The sequence below is a fragment of the Mastigoproctus giganteus genome, chromosome 6, assembly GCF_048544385.1.
Source record: "Mastigoproctus giganteus isolate SK-2022 chromosome 6, ASM4854438v1, whole genome shotgun sequence".
NCBI classification, from domain to species: domain Eukaryota; kingdom Metazoa; phylum Arthropoda; class Arachnida; order Uropygi; family Thelyphonidae; genus Mastigoproctus; species Mastigoproctus giganteus.
The window spans coordinates 199,169,427-199,190,529 of record NC_143580.1 but is presented as its reverse complement, the minus strand read 5'-3'; the positions used below and the strand labels follow the sequence as shown (position 1 = coordinate 199,190,529).

At 36.5% G+C, this 21,103-nt stretch overlaps 1 protein-coding gene across 1 annotated transcript in view; it reads right to left on the bottom strand.

Moving 5' to 3' along the window:
• Positions 1-21,103, bottom strand: part of Ranbp21 (exportin-5-like protein Ranbp21) — a 246,751-nt gene that overhangs the window by 183,647 nt on the left and 42,001 nt on the right. The window contains exons 6-9 of the mRNA XM_090376372.1: positions 18,876-18,920; positions 14,225-14,410; positions 8,224-8,300; positions 3,656-3,755 (exon numbers count right to left, since the gene is read on the bottom strand). Coding sequence (XP_090232498.1) covers positions 3,656-3,755; positions 8,224-8,300; positions 14,225-14,410; positions 18,876-18,920 — 408 coding nt within the window. The remainder of the gene's footprint in view (positions 1-3,655; positions 3,756-8,223; positions 8,301-14,224; positions 14,411-18,875; positions 18,921-21,103) is intronic.

Here is a 21,103-nt window from a genome sequence, read left to right as displayed (position 1 = left end):
ACGGAGGCACTGGTTAAAGAAGCATTGCAGGATCAACTAGACAAGACTTCAGTTATAGCTCAGACACAGAATGGTTTTATTAAGGGAATGTCTTGCCTGACCAATTTGATAGGATACTATGATGTGGTCACAAAGGAACTGAATGCAGGCAGGGTAGGATTACCCATTAAGGCAATGAGGCATGTGCCCAGGGGCCCCCAAGCAAAGTCATTTTCCTATAGTGTTCTTAAATAGATTAATGTTTTCAGTAAACATCATAAAAATCTTGATTATTTTAAGCGAAAATTTTTTCAAAACAATTATTACGTTTTAATACGTATTTTGAACAGTGCGGACTATCTACGCTTTAAATAATGCCGCAATACCAATGGCTGTAATGAGGCCAAGAGCGATTAAATGCCTCATCCCTAATTTCCATTGAACACGAGTTTGCCGAAAAAATAAACTTTGAAGACATAAGCAATAAATTCGCAAATTCTAAAAATTCGCAAAGTAAATTTGTAAAAACGACATAAAAAATTATTCATTAAACTAAAAAGTTTTATTATTTATCATCCTTTAACCCTTTAACAAGCAGAAAAATCCAGAAGTTTAAAAAATTCAAAAGTACAAAATTTCATTTATTTGCCACCTAACTTTTTTTTTTTATTCTTTTTTTTTTTTTTATTATTATTTTTTGGGGAAGTCCCCAAATATAATTTGCCTAGGGGCCCCAACTATCCTTAATCCGCCACTGGATGCATGGAATAACTTTGATATCATATATTTCGATCTTAGAAAGACTTTTGATACTGTTGCACATGGAAGACTGCTGAACAAAATTGGAGCAGAGTAGCATTGGAGGCAAATTGCTGCTATGGATAAAGGGATGGTTGAGTGGGAGGAGACAGAGAGTTGTAATCAATGGACACTGCTCATCGTGGACTAATGTTATTAGTGGAGTCCCTCAGGGTTCAGTGTTGGGTCCGTTGTTGTTTTCAGTATTTATAAATGATATTGATGATGGTATATCAAGCTTAATGTCCAAGTTTGCAGACAATACCAACGTTGGCAGGGTTGTTAAGGACACTAATGACAGTACGCTGCTGCAACAGGATCTAGAAAAGTTGAGCAGATGGGCAGAGAGGTGGCAAATGAAGTTTAACATTGACAAATGTAAAGTACTACATATGGGAAGCAGTAACCCCAGAGTAACGTATCAACTCTGTGGTAATACACTGACAGTGGCAGAGAACGAAAAGGACCTGGGGTAATTGTGCAGGCAGATATGAAGTTTTCTGAGCAGTGCAGACGGTCTGCAAGAGTAGCTCATGGTGTCTTGTCAATGATATATAGGAATTTTTCTAGCAGGAATAAGGAGGTGATTATCCCCTTGTATAAGGCAATGGTTAGGCCACATCTTGAGTACTGTATACAGGTCTGGAGGCCTCATTTCAAGAAGGATGTAGAGCTGCTGGAACGAGTACAGTGAAGGGCAACAAGATTAGTGAATGGAACAAAGGGTTGCTCTTATGAAGAAGGCTTAAGTTTTGCAAATTACAGTGTCTGGAGACTAGGCACCTGCGCGGTGATCTAATTGAGGTATATAAGGCCTTAAATGGTTTGAATATGCTCAATGCTGATGGGATTCTTCCTCTTGCTCAGAATAATCACCTGAGAGGACATAAATTCAAATTGAGGAAAGACAGATGTAGGATAGATGTGCGGAAGTTTGCCTTTAGCCAGTGGGTAATTGGTTGGTGGAACAGACTTCCATCCTTTGTTGTGGAAGTTGATAGCCTAAATAAATTTAAGGCTGAGCTGGACAGGTATTTGGAATGAATGGAGGGGTGAAATGGGAGCATTTTTTTTTTTTTTTTTTTTGGCTGATGCTGCATAAGCTTGCTTTCTTGCATCATGTGCCTCTACTAATGCTACAGAAAGAACATTGACATGTGTCTGACAAAAAGATTACAGTATGGCAAATGCAAGCAGAAATTTATGTAAATTCCTGTCTTCACAGGAATTTATATAAATTGCCTGCTTAGCTTGAAATGAGGTTTTCATGCTAAGTGGGGATCGGGGGATTACTCTGGAATGGTCACATATGGCCAGATTACAAGATAGAGAATATAAGAACAGGACTGTATTTACAGGCCATATGAGCCTGAACCATGGTTAATTCAAAATGTATGTACCAGTGTACGCTCACATTAACCATGTAGCTATGATTTAAATTTAAAGATATCAGATAAAATGAAAGTTGAAGCATTATTGGATCTAGTGCTGTCTGCACTAGATCCTCAATAATGCTTAAGATATTTAGAATTAAGAAATCTATAGGCAGATTTGTGTTAGTGTACTTTCCAGGTACATATGCCATAGTGAATTAACTGAGCAACTGTGATCCAAATGAGCAGGAAAGTATTTATTAGCAAGAATGGACCTTCCAAGTAGTTTCAGAATTGATAAAGATACGGGTATATGCCCTTTAATATTTGTGAATTTCTACATCTGGGAGGTGGGAATTTTCTGTATATTTAATAAATAAAGAAACTGAATAAAGCAGAATTGAAGAAGTGAGTTATGAGTTAAAAGAAATTTTTGAACACTAGATTTTTTGATAATGATAAACAGAATACTGTTAAATCCCATGGTGTCTCCAGTCAGAATTAACAGCTTTTTGAACAATGTCCTTTGACGGGAGGAGAGAACTTAAAACACTGACTGGAAATACGTTGTCTTTCAAAGTCAAAAAGTTTAGACATTTTATTATTAAATTTTGAGATAAGCTTGAGCTAGTTTTCAAACCAAAATCTGATGGAAGAGTATTAGTGGAGGGTTATATTCTGGCACTGGCATTTATTTTTCAATTTATGAATTTAGTTTACAGCTATTCTTTTTAGCTTGTTAAACATGCTTGACCATATATTAGGTAATAATCATTAAAAGAAGATTCTGCCATGCCTTAGACATCAATGAGGAAAAGGACAGTTGACAATACAAGTTTTGTTATAGATGCCAGCCAAGTCATGAAATATAAACTAATCTAAAGGGTATGGCAAAAGGCTGACCCAGGGGTATAAATCTGATAAGGTAATACTCTTAACAAATGCTCTTGGTTTAGATATTTTACCTTATATTTATTAGTTTATGTTAGATTTGTCTTGACCCCAGCTTTTTTTGTAAGAAAAGTTTGAAATATGGTCTGAAGAAAACACAAGTGATGAGAATAAGCAAACAAAACTCATAACATTTGTATAGATCTGGTCAAGGGTGTTTTGCTGCTATCACGTGTTGGAGATGATCTAACAGACTTTAGCTCAATGGAAATAAATTGATTCTGACAAGGTTGCGTAAACATTTAACAGTTCAGGTATATTAAAGTTTCCACCAATTATAATCATATTTTGCTTCAAGATTTTCAAAAAAAGACCACGTTGAAATTTAATAATACATAATTTGCTTAATGGGTTAAACTTAACTTAACTGATAAATTTATTTTCTCTGACTTACTTAACCTATATTCAGATATATATATATATAGAAGGAAAGAGAATTTACAAAACAGGTATTTCCAACTCATAAGGTTGTGTGTGAAAAAGCAGCAGCAGAATTTATATAATAACAATGCAAAATGAAGTTATTAAAAATACTCCTGAGAAAATATATTTACCCATAGTGCACATAACTGATGCCCCAAACCAGTTAGAACTTCACAGAGTTTTTTAAGGAAACTGTACTTCTGTTCATTTAAGGGAGCATTAGCAGCAGAGCTGTACAGATAAAATAGAATGTATCACAATTTAAGCTATTTTTAATAAGTCTAAGTTTTAAAAACACAGCACATAATGAAAATTTATCTTCTTATGTTTTTTTTAAAATAATAATTCTAACAATGTCTGAATCTATTTAGGCAGTTTGTCCATTTTACAAACCTTCATATCAGTCTAACCCTAATTCAGATTCAGATTTAAGCAATTCCCTGAGAAACACTTAAATTTGTTTCTTGTGCAACTTCACACACAAAAAAAAAAATATAAAGTTTGATAGAAGTGGATTAGTTACTTCTTCATAAAAGCATGAAAGATTATAACAGTTTTCTTACATACTGCCTGCATATATGACTTTTTTTTTTTTTTTTTTTACATTTTCTCCATCATAATTTTGCATTTTGTCACCATCATCATATTACCAGAGAAACAGAAGTTTGTCATTTGTTGTTTTGATCAATAATAAGCCTACCTTTTTACTATCAAACTTACCACAATAATAATAGATAACACACACACACACACACGAAATTCACCCAGATGATAATGCACCCTAACACAATCCCAGTCTCTGACTAAGTAATCTCTTATCTGAAAGCTAAGGACAAAGACACCACAAACCCAGCAAAGTATACACCGATCACCTCTCTTCTAACAATGCATAAGGTTCAAACCAGCTGTATAATCAAGATGATATCAGACCACTTGGAGAATCAGAACATCATGACCAAGCAGCAGAAGGGATATAAGCAAATGAGCAAAGGATGTAAGGAGCAATTCACCACTGATACAGCAGTTATGGAACAAGCTTGCAGAAAGCACCACAATATGTACATGGCCTACATAGTCCACAAAAGTCTTCAACTCTGTGCTCCACAGCTGGCTGATAGAAACACTACGATCTACAAAGTCTCTCCGACACACTTCCTAGAACCATGGCAAGATGGAAGACATAGAAGATAGAAGGTTCTGTGTCCATTCTACCTGTAGCTTTTATCCAAGAGTACAACCCGGTGAGGTCACCTGCTGCTATACCCCATCTACAATAGGGTTCGATGCATTGTGCATTCCAATTGTTTTTTTTTTTTTTTTTTTTGCACTTCACTGTTCTGCTATGCTGTCATTTGAACTATAGTGGCCATTCTGTTAGACTGCACAATTCTTTTCACCCTTGGTCAGCTTCTCACACCAACAAGCTATCTACAACCACTAGATTACTATTGGCTTAATGTCTTCTAGTTGTTGGAAAGATGCCGTTGTACATATACATCCTTGCGTGGTGACACAATTCTTCATATTTGAGCTGACTGTGGTTTCAATAATTATAGATTGGACCAACATTGAGCTACAGGAGATTATGAGATTGATCAGGATAATGATGACCAAGAGCCACCAACACCATCTAAAGTAGGTCATTGAGAGACTGACCATAGCCAATAAAGGAGGAGGGAGGGGATTGCCTGATCTCACTGAACAAGAGAAGGTAATTGAGAACCTGTGGGATTAATTCAGGAAAATACAACACCAATCTACCAACTAATAAGAAAGATAGACGAATAGCACACAACACTCAATTTCAACAAGGAAACCATAATCACACAGCAAGAACGCTGGGTAAAGAAGATACTCCATGGCAGACACTACAATGACCTCTGTCAAGACTACACAGATGAGATGGCTTCCAATGCTAGGCTCACAAAAGGAAAGCTCTCCCCCAGCCTGAAGGGTTCATGCTTGCCATCCAAGATCAGGTAATCAACACTGGGAACTACATCAGCAAGGACCATGGAGAAACAGATGATGCATGTCGTCGATGCCAACTGGCTCCAGAAACAATCCAGCACATCACCACAGGATGCTGGGTGATCATGCAGACTGAATACACTCATAGACATGACCAGGTGGCCAGGATAATACATCACAAGCTAGTGCAAAAATACCAGCTGATCACAGAAAGTTTACCATATTACAAATACAAGCCTCAGGCCATACTAGAGACCTCCACTCACAGATTACACTGGGACCATGCCATAATAACTCACAGGATGATTCTGCACAACAGACCAGACATAACCCTGATCGACAAGAAGGAAATGGCTACCTACCCAACAACATAGTGGTGCAAAACACCAGCAACCAACAGAAAACATCGAGGAAAAGATCAGGAAGTCAAAGATATGTGGTATATGGAACAAGTAATGACCATCCCGATCATTGTGTTAACCACTGGCATGGTGCCAGAGAGCCTTCATAAAAAACTAACAGCAATAGGTCTCACAGAGAACACTTACATGGAACTCCAGAAAATGGTGATCCTGAACACCTGTAGGACAGTAAAACAGTTACATGACCAAAAGTAATAATAATAGTGACTGGACACAACCAACCACCCTATGCACTTGGTACCAGTACCTGTCATGGAGCAGAAAAAAACCTATAAAGGAGAAAAAGTTTTATAATAATAATAATAATAATAAAACTGTCCTCTCAAATTGCAGCAGGTTTACTGCACAGGCTACTAATATTATAAAAATAAAAGAAGTTGAAGTGAATACCGAACTGGAGGGAAAAGCCAACATGAGTATTGTTGGGTAGTTACCATTTCTACAAATTATCTGTAGCTTCTTTCATTCTGGATAAAGATCTACTGCAACTTGCAAAGCAGATAGTAGCTTCATTTATCTCTTGGTCTCAAACCTAATTCACTTTTTTTTGAAGAAAAAGTTGACTGGAATGCTTAAATATGAACTGAATTTATAAATGGATAGTGGAAAAACAAACCTATTTCATAGTATGTTTAATTCTATATATTAAACTGGAAACAGTTTCAGTCAAACAAGGATAAACCACAGATGCATCATTGGCTAGAAGCTCACAGATTTTAATATACAGATATTTCTAAATGCAAATCATATTAAGAAAGGGTTAGACCAAATTCAGTGTAAGCTCTTCCTAATATGATCCACATGATCTTAACTTTTTAAGAAAAAAGAACCAAAGATATGAAATTTTTAAATGTGATGAAATATGAAAAACAAGCCAGACAGCAAATTAGATTAATAGCAGGTAATAACAAAATCTGAAAGACCAAGGGTGTGATCACGTACCTTAGCATATAACTCTGGAGTTTTCACTACTGAAACTTTCTTGTAGTCATTCTATGTGCTTCATTTTGTGAAAAACTTTAGATCTTTTATAAAGAGACATGCTGCCTTCTCACTAGCTTTTTGGAGTTTTCCTTTTCTTCCAATCCAATCATTCTGTGTACTTTATATATAGGAAGTCTTTATGTTATTTTGTTAAAAACTGGTATTATTTATGTGATATAATTCAAGAACATACCACCTTGGTTGACTTTCCAAGCTTCAATTCCTGTTCAGTCAGTGTTGGCAAGAATATCACACGTATCAGACTCCCAACCCAAATATAGGACATTTATAGTTTGAAGTCTTCTGTGCTGTCTACGTTGATCAAGAGGTTTCCAAGGATGAGATTTTTTTGTGATCTGCATACTTCTGTGAAGGATTGTTGCCACTCTTTTATGTTATATGCCACATACTCTGCAAGTTGTATGTCAAACTGTTAGGACTGCATAACAGGTCTCACATAGTGAGGATCCTCTGCTCAGTGGAGTACATTACATGTGTATGTCCAAATCATAATGTGGCCAACATAACTTGTAGAGATGCTTGTAGGCCAATGCTTTACCTTAGGTCTGATTCAGCATAATACGTTAACTTTAAGAGAATGTTATTGTGGTATTTCTGCTTAAATACCACGAGAACACAGTATTTCGCAGCAATACCACAAAAAGCAGAAAATTTCTTCTTTTTTGCAGTTTTTCTGCGAAGCCTTAAATTCCCAAAATGTTTTGGGAATTTAAGGGTTCCAAAGTGCTCTGGGAATCTGTAGAGATTATGCTTTTCTAATGAGTCATATTTTAGGAGATAGTTAAGAACCATGTCTACTGTAAACAATTCTGCAGGATATACCTACATTCTTGTGGTAAAAGACATGGCAATGTGATTTCAAGAAAGGTTATGGCTGAGCATATTGTGGTTTGTTTTTGGTCCATTGCCAAGTATAATCAATCACAGCTCAACAAACCCAGTTGCCATGGTGATCAGGTTTTCTGAGCTCTGAATGATGATCTACATAGTATATCTGAGTTTTCTTTCAGCTGTTTCATTCCACTAATGTTTGCCTAAATTTTTGTGATTCTTCATCTAAAGTCATATTAGCATCAGGTATGCCATTTGACTTTTTGGCAAGAATGTTTCTGGATCACTGAAATATCATTTTTCTTCTTTAACATTACTACAGATATGTATATGTTCACCTTTCAAAAAAAATAAAATAAAATAAAATAATAATAATAACAATCATTATCATGGAATTAATATCTCTTATATAATTCTGGAGAACACTCTAAAATTTACCAAACATGGCATTTAATATAATTAAACCCTACCTGGCAGCTGAAAATATGACTGACATAGCATCTTCACTAAACAGTACAAGGAGGGGTTTTCTTTCTTCAAGTCTACCCTAATAAAAAAAAAAGAAAAAAAAAAAAGCAATTAGAATACAATATAGCTAAATTTATTAATCTACATATTAATTCAAAGTTTTCAATAGCATAAAGCTTAATGAGCGGTACTCACCTTAGATAATCTGCTATGTTACATGGAGTAGGATGGAAGAATAAATTTTGAGGCTTAAGGCAGTTTAAAATAAGTTAAAATTGTGATGTTTGTATGAACACGGAATTAAAATACGGAATTAAAATATGCTCAAGGAAGTAGAAGTGCACAACTTCGTCCCTGGTTGTCATTGAAGAATTAATTTAAACTTTAAAAATATGAGACCGGTGAAGCCAAAAGTCATGAACGACTGACTTTCGTATAAATGTCATCAGTTGGCAATACTAAAGTAAGAAGAAGAAAACGCGTGTTTTATAGACATCTAAGTTCCCATAATGCACTTTGTAACATGTGGGAATCTCAAGTGTGTGAGATTCCAGACCGGGGAGAGGTTGGTGGGTAGTTTCGTATTTATGACGTTAAGCTTGGTATTACGGCAGCACCAATTCTATAATGAGAGCTTTGTATTGAAAGATTTTGTAACTGGATTTTAATTTTATGATTGTAATGGCTGAATCTACTAAGGGGTTGTGGTTGTGAGAATGTATGTGTTGTGTGAGTTCGGTACTGGATTGACTAGTCCTGAAGCTATTATAATGGTAGTAAGCCCGTGCGTTGGAAGTTTTTGTGGAACCATACTTTGTGATAGTGCTCCCGATGTAGCATGCATTGCAACCTTGCTGACACTTAATTAAATATACAATATTGTTCATGTCATTTATTGGGTATTTGTGTGTTTCTTTATATGTATTAAAAAGTGACCCTAACTTATTGTATGAAGTAAAAACAAGTATGATAGTGCCTGCGAACACTTGACAGAACTGTCTGGCGAGACTGCTGTGATGGGGAAGAATAATGCACGTGTTCCCTTTTGTGTTGTGTTTGGATAAGCTAGTGACATCATTCTTTGCAACGGAAATTATGTGTTGGATTAATTGAAATGGATATTTCCTGGTCGTGAACTTTTTTGTGAGATATTGTAATTCGGTAGATAAATCATCTTGTGAAGAACTGTATTTTGTAGCGTTGTGAATTTGATTATAAAGGACGGCCTTTTTTGTACTGAGTGGGTGATGTGATTCGAAATGTAAATATTTCCCTGTGTGTGTATTTTTCCTGTAGATCCTGGTTCCTAGTTTGGTGCCTGTTTTGTATATTGTAAGGTTAAGGAAATTGATTTTATTGTCAACTTCTGTTTCAAGTGTGTATTTTAATCTGTCATGTATTGTGTTGCATACAAACATCACAATTTTGACTTATTTTAAACTGCCTTAAGCCTCAAAATTTATTCTTCCATCCTACTCCACATAACATAGCAGATTATCTAAGGTGAGTACTGCTCATTAAGCTTTATGCTATTCAAAACTTTGAGTCAATTTCAAACGGTACATTAAGACATTCTATAACTTATCTAAGTGTCTATATACAAAGGGTACTAGGAAAGTTTTGCAATATGACGCAACAATGAATCACAGGAAGCTGCTTGTTGCTGCATGTTGAGACATGTTCATACGTGCATAGTAGCGGCCGCGCCAAGTCGATGGGCTTAGTTATTCATTAGTAGTGAGAGTGTAAAGTGCTTGCGATGGCATCGTGGTCACGAAATGAGATAAGGACAGTTTTGCAGTATAATTTCGTGCGTGGTTTAACCATAGACCAGTGCTTAGAAGAAATGACTCTTGCACTAGATGATGATTGTCTTGTCCACATCGTACAACGATATTCAGGTGGTATAGAGAATTCCAAAGGGGAAATTTCACTCTGGAGGATTCTGAGAGGCCGGGAAGGCCACGAACGTCAGTTACGGAGGAAAACGTTACTGCTGTGAGGAAAATGCTTGACGAAAACAGGCAAGTGACCTACCAACAGATAGAGGATACTTTGGGTCTAAATGCACAAGCAATTCGTTCGATTCTGCAAGATCATTTGCACGTGAAGAAACTTTGTTCTCTCTGGGTGCCGCATCAACTGACTGAAGAGCAGATGACACGACGTGTGACTTGGTGCCGGGAGATGTTAAAAAAGTTTGATAAGGGACAATCTCGGTATGTGAACAACATCGTGACAGGTGACGAGACTTGGCTGTACTATTACGATCTGCCGACCAAGGCTCAAAACAAAGTTTGGGTCTTTGATGATGACGACACACCCGTAATTGTCAGAAAATCCCGATCTGTAAAGAAGAAAATGATAGCTGTATTTTTCAAATCGAGTGGAATTGTGGAACGTGTCGTTTTGGACACGCAGAAGACAGTCACAGCTAAGTGGTATACTGAACAATGCCTGCCTAAAGTCATTGGATCTATGAAGAACCTGCGGCCAAAGTCAAGAATGGACACCTGGTACCTCCATCACGATAATGCTGCAGCTCACAGCGCCAAAGCCTGCACCGAATATTTGACCACGACAGGACTGAAACTTCTCGAGCACCCTCCCTACAGTCCAGACCTTGCTCCCTGCGACTTTGCACTGTTCCCGCATGTGAAAATGAAGCTAAAAGGGAGGCGGTTTTCCAGTGATGAGGACCTTCTACGGGCTTGGGACAACGAGTGTGCTTTACTCCCTAGTGAAACTTGGCAGAACTGGTTTAAAGATTGGTTTCAGAGGATGGAGAGGTGTATTGAATGTATAGGAAATTACTTTGAAAAAATTAAATAAACAAAGCTGTATTGCAAAACTTTCCTAGTACCCTTTGTATTAATTCCACAAATTCGGAAAAGACTAGCTATCTTTCCATTAGAAAGATAACTAGTCTTTATTAAGTCAACTTTTATCTTTAGCTACGTGAACGCAGGCAGGCAGGCAGAGACATACGAGTTCTTCTTTCCAAATTTAAGACATTCTGTCCCACAGATACAATACAAACACTCCCCGACTTATGTAATACTCGATCTCTGTAAATTTGAGTTTATGTAAGTTTTTGCCGGCCGGTGTAAACTTAAAAAAATCCTGAAAATGTATTTATCATGAAAATATCATAATGTGAACCCAATAACACAGTTTTTTTTGGTAATTCATTCCAAGACCTCGGAAGTTGAAATTTTTGCTATATAACTAAGCTATTTATCTCTCTAAAAGGTCATTTTTATAATGGAAATTGCACTACACTTTCATCGTTATCATATGTTCCATTATAAGAATCAATTTTGAATGCCTTTGTGATATTTTCTAAAACACATTTCTGGAGGTCACTACCATAAAACAATATGCGCTTTCCAGTTTATTGGGCTTTTATGTTAGTGCAATCTATTATAAATGGGTAGTAAATTCGATCTTATTGCACTTGCGATAATACCGATTACTGGAATTCTGTGGGTTTTATGTTACAGTATTATGGTGAAATGAGTTTCCCTTCACTGAAATCTTCAATCATATAAAAAACATAAATAAATTTTCAGAATCTTCTCTTCATTCCTATTTACTTATTACAATGGTGAAGGGACCAATGGAAAGTGCAAGTGCCGGCAGTGCTAGGAAACGAAACAAAATTGATTTAGAAATGAAGATGATTAATTAAGAAGTATGAAGTAGGACAAAGTTTGTTATGTATTGCATGGAATTAGGTCTCGCTGCTTCAACAGTGAATACTATTTTAAAGGACAGTGCACGTATAAAAGAACATGTTAAAGGATCAACACATTTAAGATCAACAGTGATCACAAAACAGAGTTCAGGTGCTATATTGAAGATGGAAAAGCTATTAATATGGATGTAAAATCATATTCAGAAGCAAGTGCCCGAGTCTAATGGCCATTCAAGCAAAATCAATAAGTATTTATGAAGATATTAAGGATAAGTAAAGCAAACCCCAAGCCAAGTTCATTGCAAGCAACGGATGGTTTAATATGTTCAAGCATCGCACTGGTTTCCAAAACATTAAAGGTGAAGTCGCCAGTGTCGATTCTGCAGCTGCAGAGAAATTTTGTGATGTGTTGGAAAAAAGCCCTTCTAAAACTCCACAGCCCTCAACTTCTGCAGAGGTGTACTTATCAGCTGGAGAGTTAATTCTGGCAACAATGCTCGAATGGTAAAACTTTTTGTAATTTTATAATTTTTGTAATTTTGTACACTTTCGTAATTTTTCCTGCGCATGAGGTAAAATAATTGAATAAATAATTCTATTTACATGTTCGTCGAACATTTCTTTTTTTGCTTCAATCAAATTCAGCATGCATAGTTGCGAGTGCTGCATAAGCATTTAGGGTAATTCCGAATTACGTAGAGTTCTGTGGAATGCAACCCTTACGTAAGTCAGGGAGTGGCTGTACTTTTCACTCTTACCTATGTAATACGATGTCTGGAGATATTCAGATTAGACAAAGCTTAACAGTTGGCTTTAACCACAACTATCTAAAACTCTGTCAGATCTGAATATATCCTCTAGATTACTGAAGGATTTAAGCCATCAATCAGTATATGGCTCCAAACATCGAAAAAGCATTATCTGAAGCAATTTTGATATATAGCAAATATGTAAAAATCATTGAAGTTTTGCTTCAATGCTTTACACAAATAATATAGCAGTAGTAATTTAAAAAAAATTTTTTTTTAATTAAAAATCAATATATTAGAATTATTTTTATGTACTTTGTGTGGATACATCTGTCTGAATAAAATAGTAAATTATAAATTCTTTCTTGTTAAGTGAAAGACATTCTTTCTCCACTGTGAATTTTTTATTGTCTAGTAAATTCTGTTTTGAAAATAATTTGCCAAATAGATAGAGAAATTACTGCACCTGAAAAGAAAAATTTCATTTTCTGAAAAATTATTGTGTGGTATTTCTATGTAGCATTTGCTTGTTTGTAAGTATGAGAAAAATATGCAACTAATTTGACTTTTAAAACTTATATTATCCTTCCTTTCTTTTCTTTATAATCTCTTTAGACTTTATAACAAAGCTCAGAGAGGTTCTAAACCAATGTCAGATTTAGGGAAAGATCATTTAGCTATTTTGAACTTATTTCATTGTAATTTTACTATGCTTAAGAATCAGTAAACTATCATTTTGTCAGTTTATCATGGAGTTAAGTATTATGTTAAAGTTTTCTGTCTATGTACGGCATGCCATGCCTTTCACACAAGATCTACATGGTTACATCTTCCTTGCACTGTATTTTATGTAAAGAACGAATTAGTTTAAAATTTTTTGTTTAGCTGCAGTTGTCCTCTATTCATCTTCTTGGTTTTGTAATACCTATTATTCCTGTATCATATTGACCTAGTTCTGCTAATTGCACTTGTTTTTTTGCTATTTAAGTTATAACATTGATGGTACCCACCATGGCGGTTGTTCAAGTAGCATATTAAGTACTATGCCCTGGTTACCCAAAAAGCATAACAGAAACTTTGTCCTATCACAGTGAGTAGCTAATCAAGTTATCATATTTATTGGAATCTTCCCATTACTGCATATTGTTTATACATTCCACTAAACAAAATGCTCAGTATTACTAGGAGTGAACTATTCCCAGTGTGATATTATTTGAGACATAATAAATTAGAAAGAGATGTGGTATAAACGAGTAAGTGCTAAACTTGAGACTACCTTTCTAGTAACATAGCTGTAGATTAACTTTTGTTTCAACATCTAAATTAGAAGTTTTTTTTATAAATTAAAGTGTTCATAAAATACCAATTATTCTTTTGAAATTGTTATCCTGAGAATGCAATAAAAATTCTATTTGTTGCCGTATACTGCAGGTGCAGTATACGGCAACAAAGAGAATTTTGGCAAGAAATAAGGAAGCAGTCTCTACAAGTGAGAAATTAAAATATTAAAGTGTATGACTTAAATTAAAAATTAATTTTTTATAAAATAAAATGTACCTTTCGGCTGACAATTAAAAACAGACATTCAGCAGCATGTTGTTGTAAAGAATCATCACAAAGCAGCAAGCACAGCATCTGCAACAAGCGACTATTATCTGCAGTTATATATGTGACAGGAACCCACTCTACAAAACCTGCAAGGGTCAATAATGTTGTCTCAGCAACACGGCAATGTACAGCAGCCTGGATATACAGAAAAACAGACACACATGTATATATAAAAAATGCATAAAGATAAAAATCCAAGTATATGTAGTAAAAAATCTGGTTCAATTAGGCTCAATAAAAATCTGTTCAGAGCACTATGTTTACAAATACTGCATCATCTCATATCATATTGTCTATCAGTTCATCAGCTGTGTGATCTGTGGGAGATCAAATTATAGCATATCAGATTCCAGTACTATCCAACTAGGAGTAGCATGCTATTAGACAGGTGTAGAGACTGATTACAGGATGCAAGCAGTGTGCATGGCAATGCTTGTTTCAAAAACAATGGAAATTAGACAGGTCCACCGAACCAAACAAGAGTATCAATCATTGGATGAGAGCATCCTCCTTACCTCCTCGTCCCCTCTACACATTTCCACTTCTAAATATATATATAAAAAAAAGGTACTAGATAGATGAGGTGCTGAACTCTATCTGTAACTGATTTCGATCAGAGACAAGTGCCCTATAACTGGGTTTCTATTAAACCTACTTTACACACACACAAATATTCAAGGTTTAATAATTAAGAAAAAATAATTAGCAAAACTGCTGCTTCCCCAAGTAACTTTTTAAAATCACCTTTTTACCAACCATCAAAAAAGTAATGAATTTTGCTTTTGGGGATGCAACAAGAGAATGTTAATGTTGTGTAAACCAAATTTCTTAACTTTATAAACAACACATATATAAAATATTATTACTCCAAAAGACAATGAAACTCCTTTTATTTGCTTCTCACTTATAATGAAAAGGAAGTAAAAACAGGCTCATGTGTGTTGGATAAAATCATAATATTTAAATAAAGATCTAAAAAATAATAATAATAACATTAAATACATTAACTAAATTATGAATAAGTTAATGTAAGTTAATAAGCAGTTAACTTACATTAACTTATTAATTAAGTTAATAAGTTAATAAGCAGATCAGAGTTGCTGTTCCAACACAAACCACAGATGCTCGATGGGATTGATATCTGCAGAATAAGTAACAAAATAAACATTGCAAAAAAAAGTTATAAAAACCTGATATTCATTTAAAAAAATTCTGTTATAAAAATTCTATTTTGAATAATTTATAAACATCAATGGAGTTTATTTTAATACTACCTTCCATAAAGTCTGCTATACTCATTTAAAAGCTGATATTCATGTTTTTGTAACCTCGAGAATTTCAACACATTAGGAAAAAGGATAACACGTTTTTACTTATTTTGTAAATTTAGCAAGTTAAAATGTAAACGTACAAGCCCCAAGTGGCATGAATGAATGCAATGCTAGTAACATTAAAGAGTGCTCCCCCATAACATCTAATTTGTCCCAAGTCCAAAAACTTGTGGACAAATCATGAAAAAACTGGCGATAATTATGATCAGTTTTTCAGATGGCTATATAGAAGGAGTAAACCAGATGGGACATTTATTAACTTGACTGCTCACTACCCCAAATGTGGGGATAGTATTCCATGGTAGAATATATTTGTGTATTTTGTAGTCAGTAACTGTTTAAATGAAATGCAACTCTGAGAGCAAAAAAGAAAACCTAGTTGGTTTTTTTTGTTGCTGAGAAAATTATATCTGCGATCTTGTCAAGAATTTGAGTGTCATTGAAGATGAGAATGGAAGCACAAGACTTTTTTTTTTGGAGAGAAAAAAGGCAGGACTGGGTTTTAGAAGGACTAAAATTAAGTCTTCTCCCTACTGCAGAATTACCCAGAGAGCAGCATTTAAGGAAATGGTGATGGATATCTGAGAAGCTGTAGCTGTTTGTGCAGAGCAGGTGTGTACAAAACTCAGCAAGCAAATCATATGATAGAAACTTGTTTAGTCCTTTGTGCCAAGTGCAACTAAAACCTTAGAAATGTCAAGAGCAACTGCTTCAGTTTCTTTGAATTTTTCCAACTTAATTTTATCCAAAGATTAATAATAATAGTTACGAAATTTACTGGTGAATTTGACATTCACAAAATCCATACTGGAAAATACACCGATGAGCCAAAACATTATATACACCTATCTAATATGATGTTGGTCCTCCACATGCAACCAAAACAGCTCGTACCCAGCAGGGGCATGGATGCTACAAGATTTCTGAATGTGTCTTGTAGTATCAACACGTAACCAGCAGATCCTTTAACTCCTGAAAGGTCCGTAATTGAGATGTCGCAGATCAGAGTTGCTGTTCCAACACAAACCACAGATGCTCGATGGGATTGCAGAATTTGGAGTCCAGGGTAATACCTGGAAGTTTCCTCATGTTCCACAAACCAGTCTCGAACAATCCAGATGGTGTGGCATGGCATATTATCCTGCTGAAAGATGGCACCGCTAGAGGGGAAGACCGTTGCCACGAAAGGGGGTATCTGGTCAGCAATGATGTTTAGCTAGGTGGTAGACGTCAGAGTGCTCAGCACATGGATGACTCGACCCAGGGTGTCCCAGCAGAACATCTGCCCGAAGCATGACACCGGCTTGTTTTTGTCCCACGGTACATCCAGGTGCCATTACTTCCCCAGGTAAACAATGCACACATACCCGGCAGTCCACATGGTGCAACAGGAATCATGATTCATTGGACCACACAACCTTCTTCCAATCACTCAATGTCCAGGTTCGATGCTCGCATGCCCATTGTAGGCGCTGTTGCCAGCGAACCGTGGTTAGCATGGGCACTTGGAGCGGCCTGCGGCTACGCAGCCCCATTTTCAGCAGGGTTCGATGTACTGTGTGTTTTTTTTTTTTTTAAGGAGCATTAGCAACTAAGGCCATATTGCTTTGGGGATATGCGGTGGTCATTCCTTGACCTTTCCACATCCTCCGTATTTGGTGGTCATGGGCTCAAACCCCAGTTTAATCAAGAAGTGTGTGCTACGCACTGCTGCTCCTGCCTGCCTGGCTACGGAGGTGCCGATGTACTGTGTGTGTTGTGACACATTACTCCCGTCACCAGCATTCCAATTACTGGCGAGTTGCACCACAGTCACCCTTCTGTTGCCACATACCATCCGAGGGAGCCTTCACTCACCTCAAGCCGTGGTCATCTAACACCTCGCTGGCAGCTCGTGGGTTTTCCCTCCTCGGACCACTTTCGGTAGGTACTAACCACGGTTGACCATGAGCATCCCACCAGCCATGCCATTTTGGATATGCTCTGACTCAGTCATCTGGCCATTACAATTTGGCCTTTGTCAAACTCGCTTAAGTCCGCTTTTCCCATCTGAAGAACAAGAGTAACACTGATTAACAGAGCTCAGTATCAGGTTTTTTTAATACTGTGTCCCGACCCCCGCCCCCCAACACACACACCGTAGTTCACCTTCAGTTGCTTCGATTTGCATAACAACTTGCTGGTCATGTTTTGGCTCATTGGTGTAGAAAGGGTTGGGATAAGTACAATGGGATGATAACTGGAAGGGTGGGATATGATGCCCTTTAAATGAACCAGCTGAATATATGCAAATTTTAATGCTTTTTGTGTCTCTATGTAAAATGGAGACACAAAAAGGAAGTTATCTGTGGAGTACAGGTTTTAAGAAATGGAGTAAATTACACTAGGACACAAGAACTGCTTGATATCAAGATTGTTCAGGATTATTTTTTATATCTTTTTGTTGGAACACCAAAGGAGGCATTGAATGGAATGATTTTGTTATGGTAGGAGGAGACTTGTCACGATCATTGACGCAAGACTCAAAGAAAAAGTAAGATGCTAATAAGTTAGCTTTATCTAAGTAGGGATTCAACAGAACCACCAGGATGTTATGTGGTGGAAGTATAGATGGATATTATGGCCATTAGCTTTGGCAAGAGACCAGATGACTTGACTACCATTTCCATATGATGCAAGTTACCTACTCTTAGTTTTTTAAAATCAAGTTTGAATTTATTAATAATTTTTTTTTACAACTGTTGTGAGCTTCAGTGTAGGTATAAAATGAGGGTGAAGATTTAGACAGAAGCTAATTGTGATATATATGTTCTTATCTTGAACAGCCACAGCATATTTTTCAGAAAACCAGTGTTTAGACAATTTTCTTGGGTGGAATGAGGAATAAAGGATTTCGACCCTGAAAGGATAATTTCACTGACACGACCTGAGCAATGTTAGGATCAAAAGATTTGAAACAGTATTCTAACAATGAAAAAGCATAATTTGTTTAATAAAAAAATTAAAACTCTGTACAATTTTCAATAGATAAAAATTTGCTTTTTAATTAGAGTGAAAAAAAGAAATGCAGTGATGAATTAGAAAAAGGAATGAATTATAATTAGTGAATTTGTGAAGGGTTTCAAAATTTATTTTACAACAGCCTTTAATCCTTTGCAATCCAGCTCTAATAATCCAAACAAATTAGTTAAATTAGTGCATCATAACAAAAAAAATAATAATAATAAATAAATAAATAAAAATAATAGAAAAAAAAAATAGAATGATACCTGTTGTTTTTTCTCTTCTTTTTCTTCTTTTTCAATGGCAGATTTCTGTAAAAACAGAACACAAAAATAAGAACTATGGCTGCTGATATTGTTGTTGTTATTTGGTTTTTAGGAGCATTAGCAACTAAGGCCATATTGCTCCGGGGATATGCGGTGGTCATTCCCTGACCTTTCCGCATCCTCCGTATTTGGTGGTCACGGGCTCGAACCCCGGTCTAATCAAGAAGCGTGTGCTACGCACTGTTGCTCCTGCCCACCTGGCTACGGAGGCGCCGGCTGCTGATATAATATACTAAATGTATAAATGCAGAAACAATTTACACTGTTAATAAATATATAGGAATGTTTTGACACAATATTCAATATGTGAAGTTTAACCCTGGATTTATTCACATTATTTACAATGATTTATTGTTACAATGAACTTAGATTTCTTAGCAAGACTAATTTTCTTTAATTTCTTGAATACAGTTTCTTTAAAGAAACTTATCTATTTAATATGTTTTTAACCATGGGAAAATTGTTCTCATAAACTGAGTCAAAGTTATATCCATAGGAATATCTTTCACATCCAATTTCCACTGAAAATAAGTCCTGAATGTATTATATCTTAAGCACTGAGAGTCACAATGGTCTTAATTAATGATAGTAATATCTAGCGCAAGCAATTCATTGCCCATGGCAACATACCAAAAAAATTATTCAAGATTAACCCTTATTTTTTAATCTGAAATAAACCTTCCATAACTTGGTCCTTTGGTCCTTGAGGTTGTCACAGACATTCTCTCAGATATGCCAGACAAGCTGTACTTGCTACCTGGGAGTCTAAAACGCTGATGGAACTGATATTCGGGTGACACTCAAGTCAAGTGGACCCAATTTCGGCGAAGTCTGGACGGTCTGTGACAGCCAAATCCTCTGCTTGCACCTTCACGATGGTGGGACTGTTAGTAATCCTGGGTATAACCTCCATGCACAAGCACATGGTGGGTGACCACCCAGGTGTGAACCAACGTAAGCAGGGGTCGAGGTGTGGCGCCCACACCACATGGAGGATCGCCGCCCCTCTATGTTACCAGGCAGTACTAGGTGGTAGATGACTCTCATCAACCGGTGAAATACCACCACTTTGCTTATTGGAGGCTTGAAGTGGTGGAACCCATGTTTAGTCTCTAGAGCTAAGTTCCGGTCAACCCTTCCCTATTTCTTCCATCATGCAGTATGACTGATGACTTTTGAGGTTATGATGAACGTCGTGGCGAGATCCAATATTCCTTACATTTCGAGGGTACAGCTCTAAAACGGTTTTCGCAGGCCGGCCGCTAGTTAGTACACCGGACCGAACCTATTGGTAACTCTCTAGGAGGCTTCCGGATCAGCTAGTGTATAATCTTGCTACCTCTACTCTGCCAGATAGTGACTGGAGGGAGTCCGAGTAGTGTGTATGCGGGGAGCATTGTCGAGGCCACGTTATGTCAAGGATCTGGGTATATTCTTACCACATGTACGCCATATCCAAAAATTTCATTACTTCATACAGCATGTCCCACCCACTTCTTCTTACTATTGAATACACCATGAATTGTCAAACTAATAGAACAAGCTTATCTGCGAAAAGATCTAAACCTCCCAAGGACTTCCTAATTCATTTCACAAATATACGTGGTCTCAATTCTAATCTAAACGATGTCCATTTCCACTTGCAGTCTGCCAAACCACATGTACTTTTTCTGACAGAATCTCAGTTATCGGTTGATTCAACTACTGCTCATCTCAGATGCCCAAATTATTTGCTGTATGATTCCTTTCGCCTCAAAGGTGGTACTTGTGCATATGTCCGTTCTGATATTCCCTGTCAGAGACTTGGCAATTTGGAATCTCCTCTCTTTGATCTTCTCTGGCTTAAAATCTCTCTACCTCATTGTGTCAAATTCATCTGTTGTCTCTACCGTTCTCCCAACTCCACTAATCACTTGGAGCTCTTTGACTTCCTCTCGTTGCAACTTGACTTTCTCCAGTCCAACTTTCCTAACAGTGAGGTAATTTTCCTTGGTGATTTTAATGTTCACAACTCCAGCTGGCTTTCGTTTTCTAGTCACACCGACCCAGCAGGTCGAGATGCTGAGGCTTTTGCAATTACTAATGACCTAGCACAGATTGTTCATTTACCTACAAGAATACCGGACAATCCGAATCATACAGCCAATACACTTGATCTTTTTCTCACA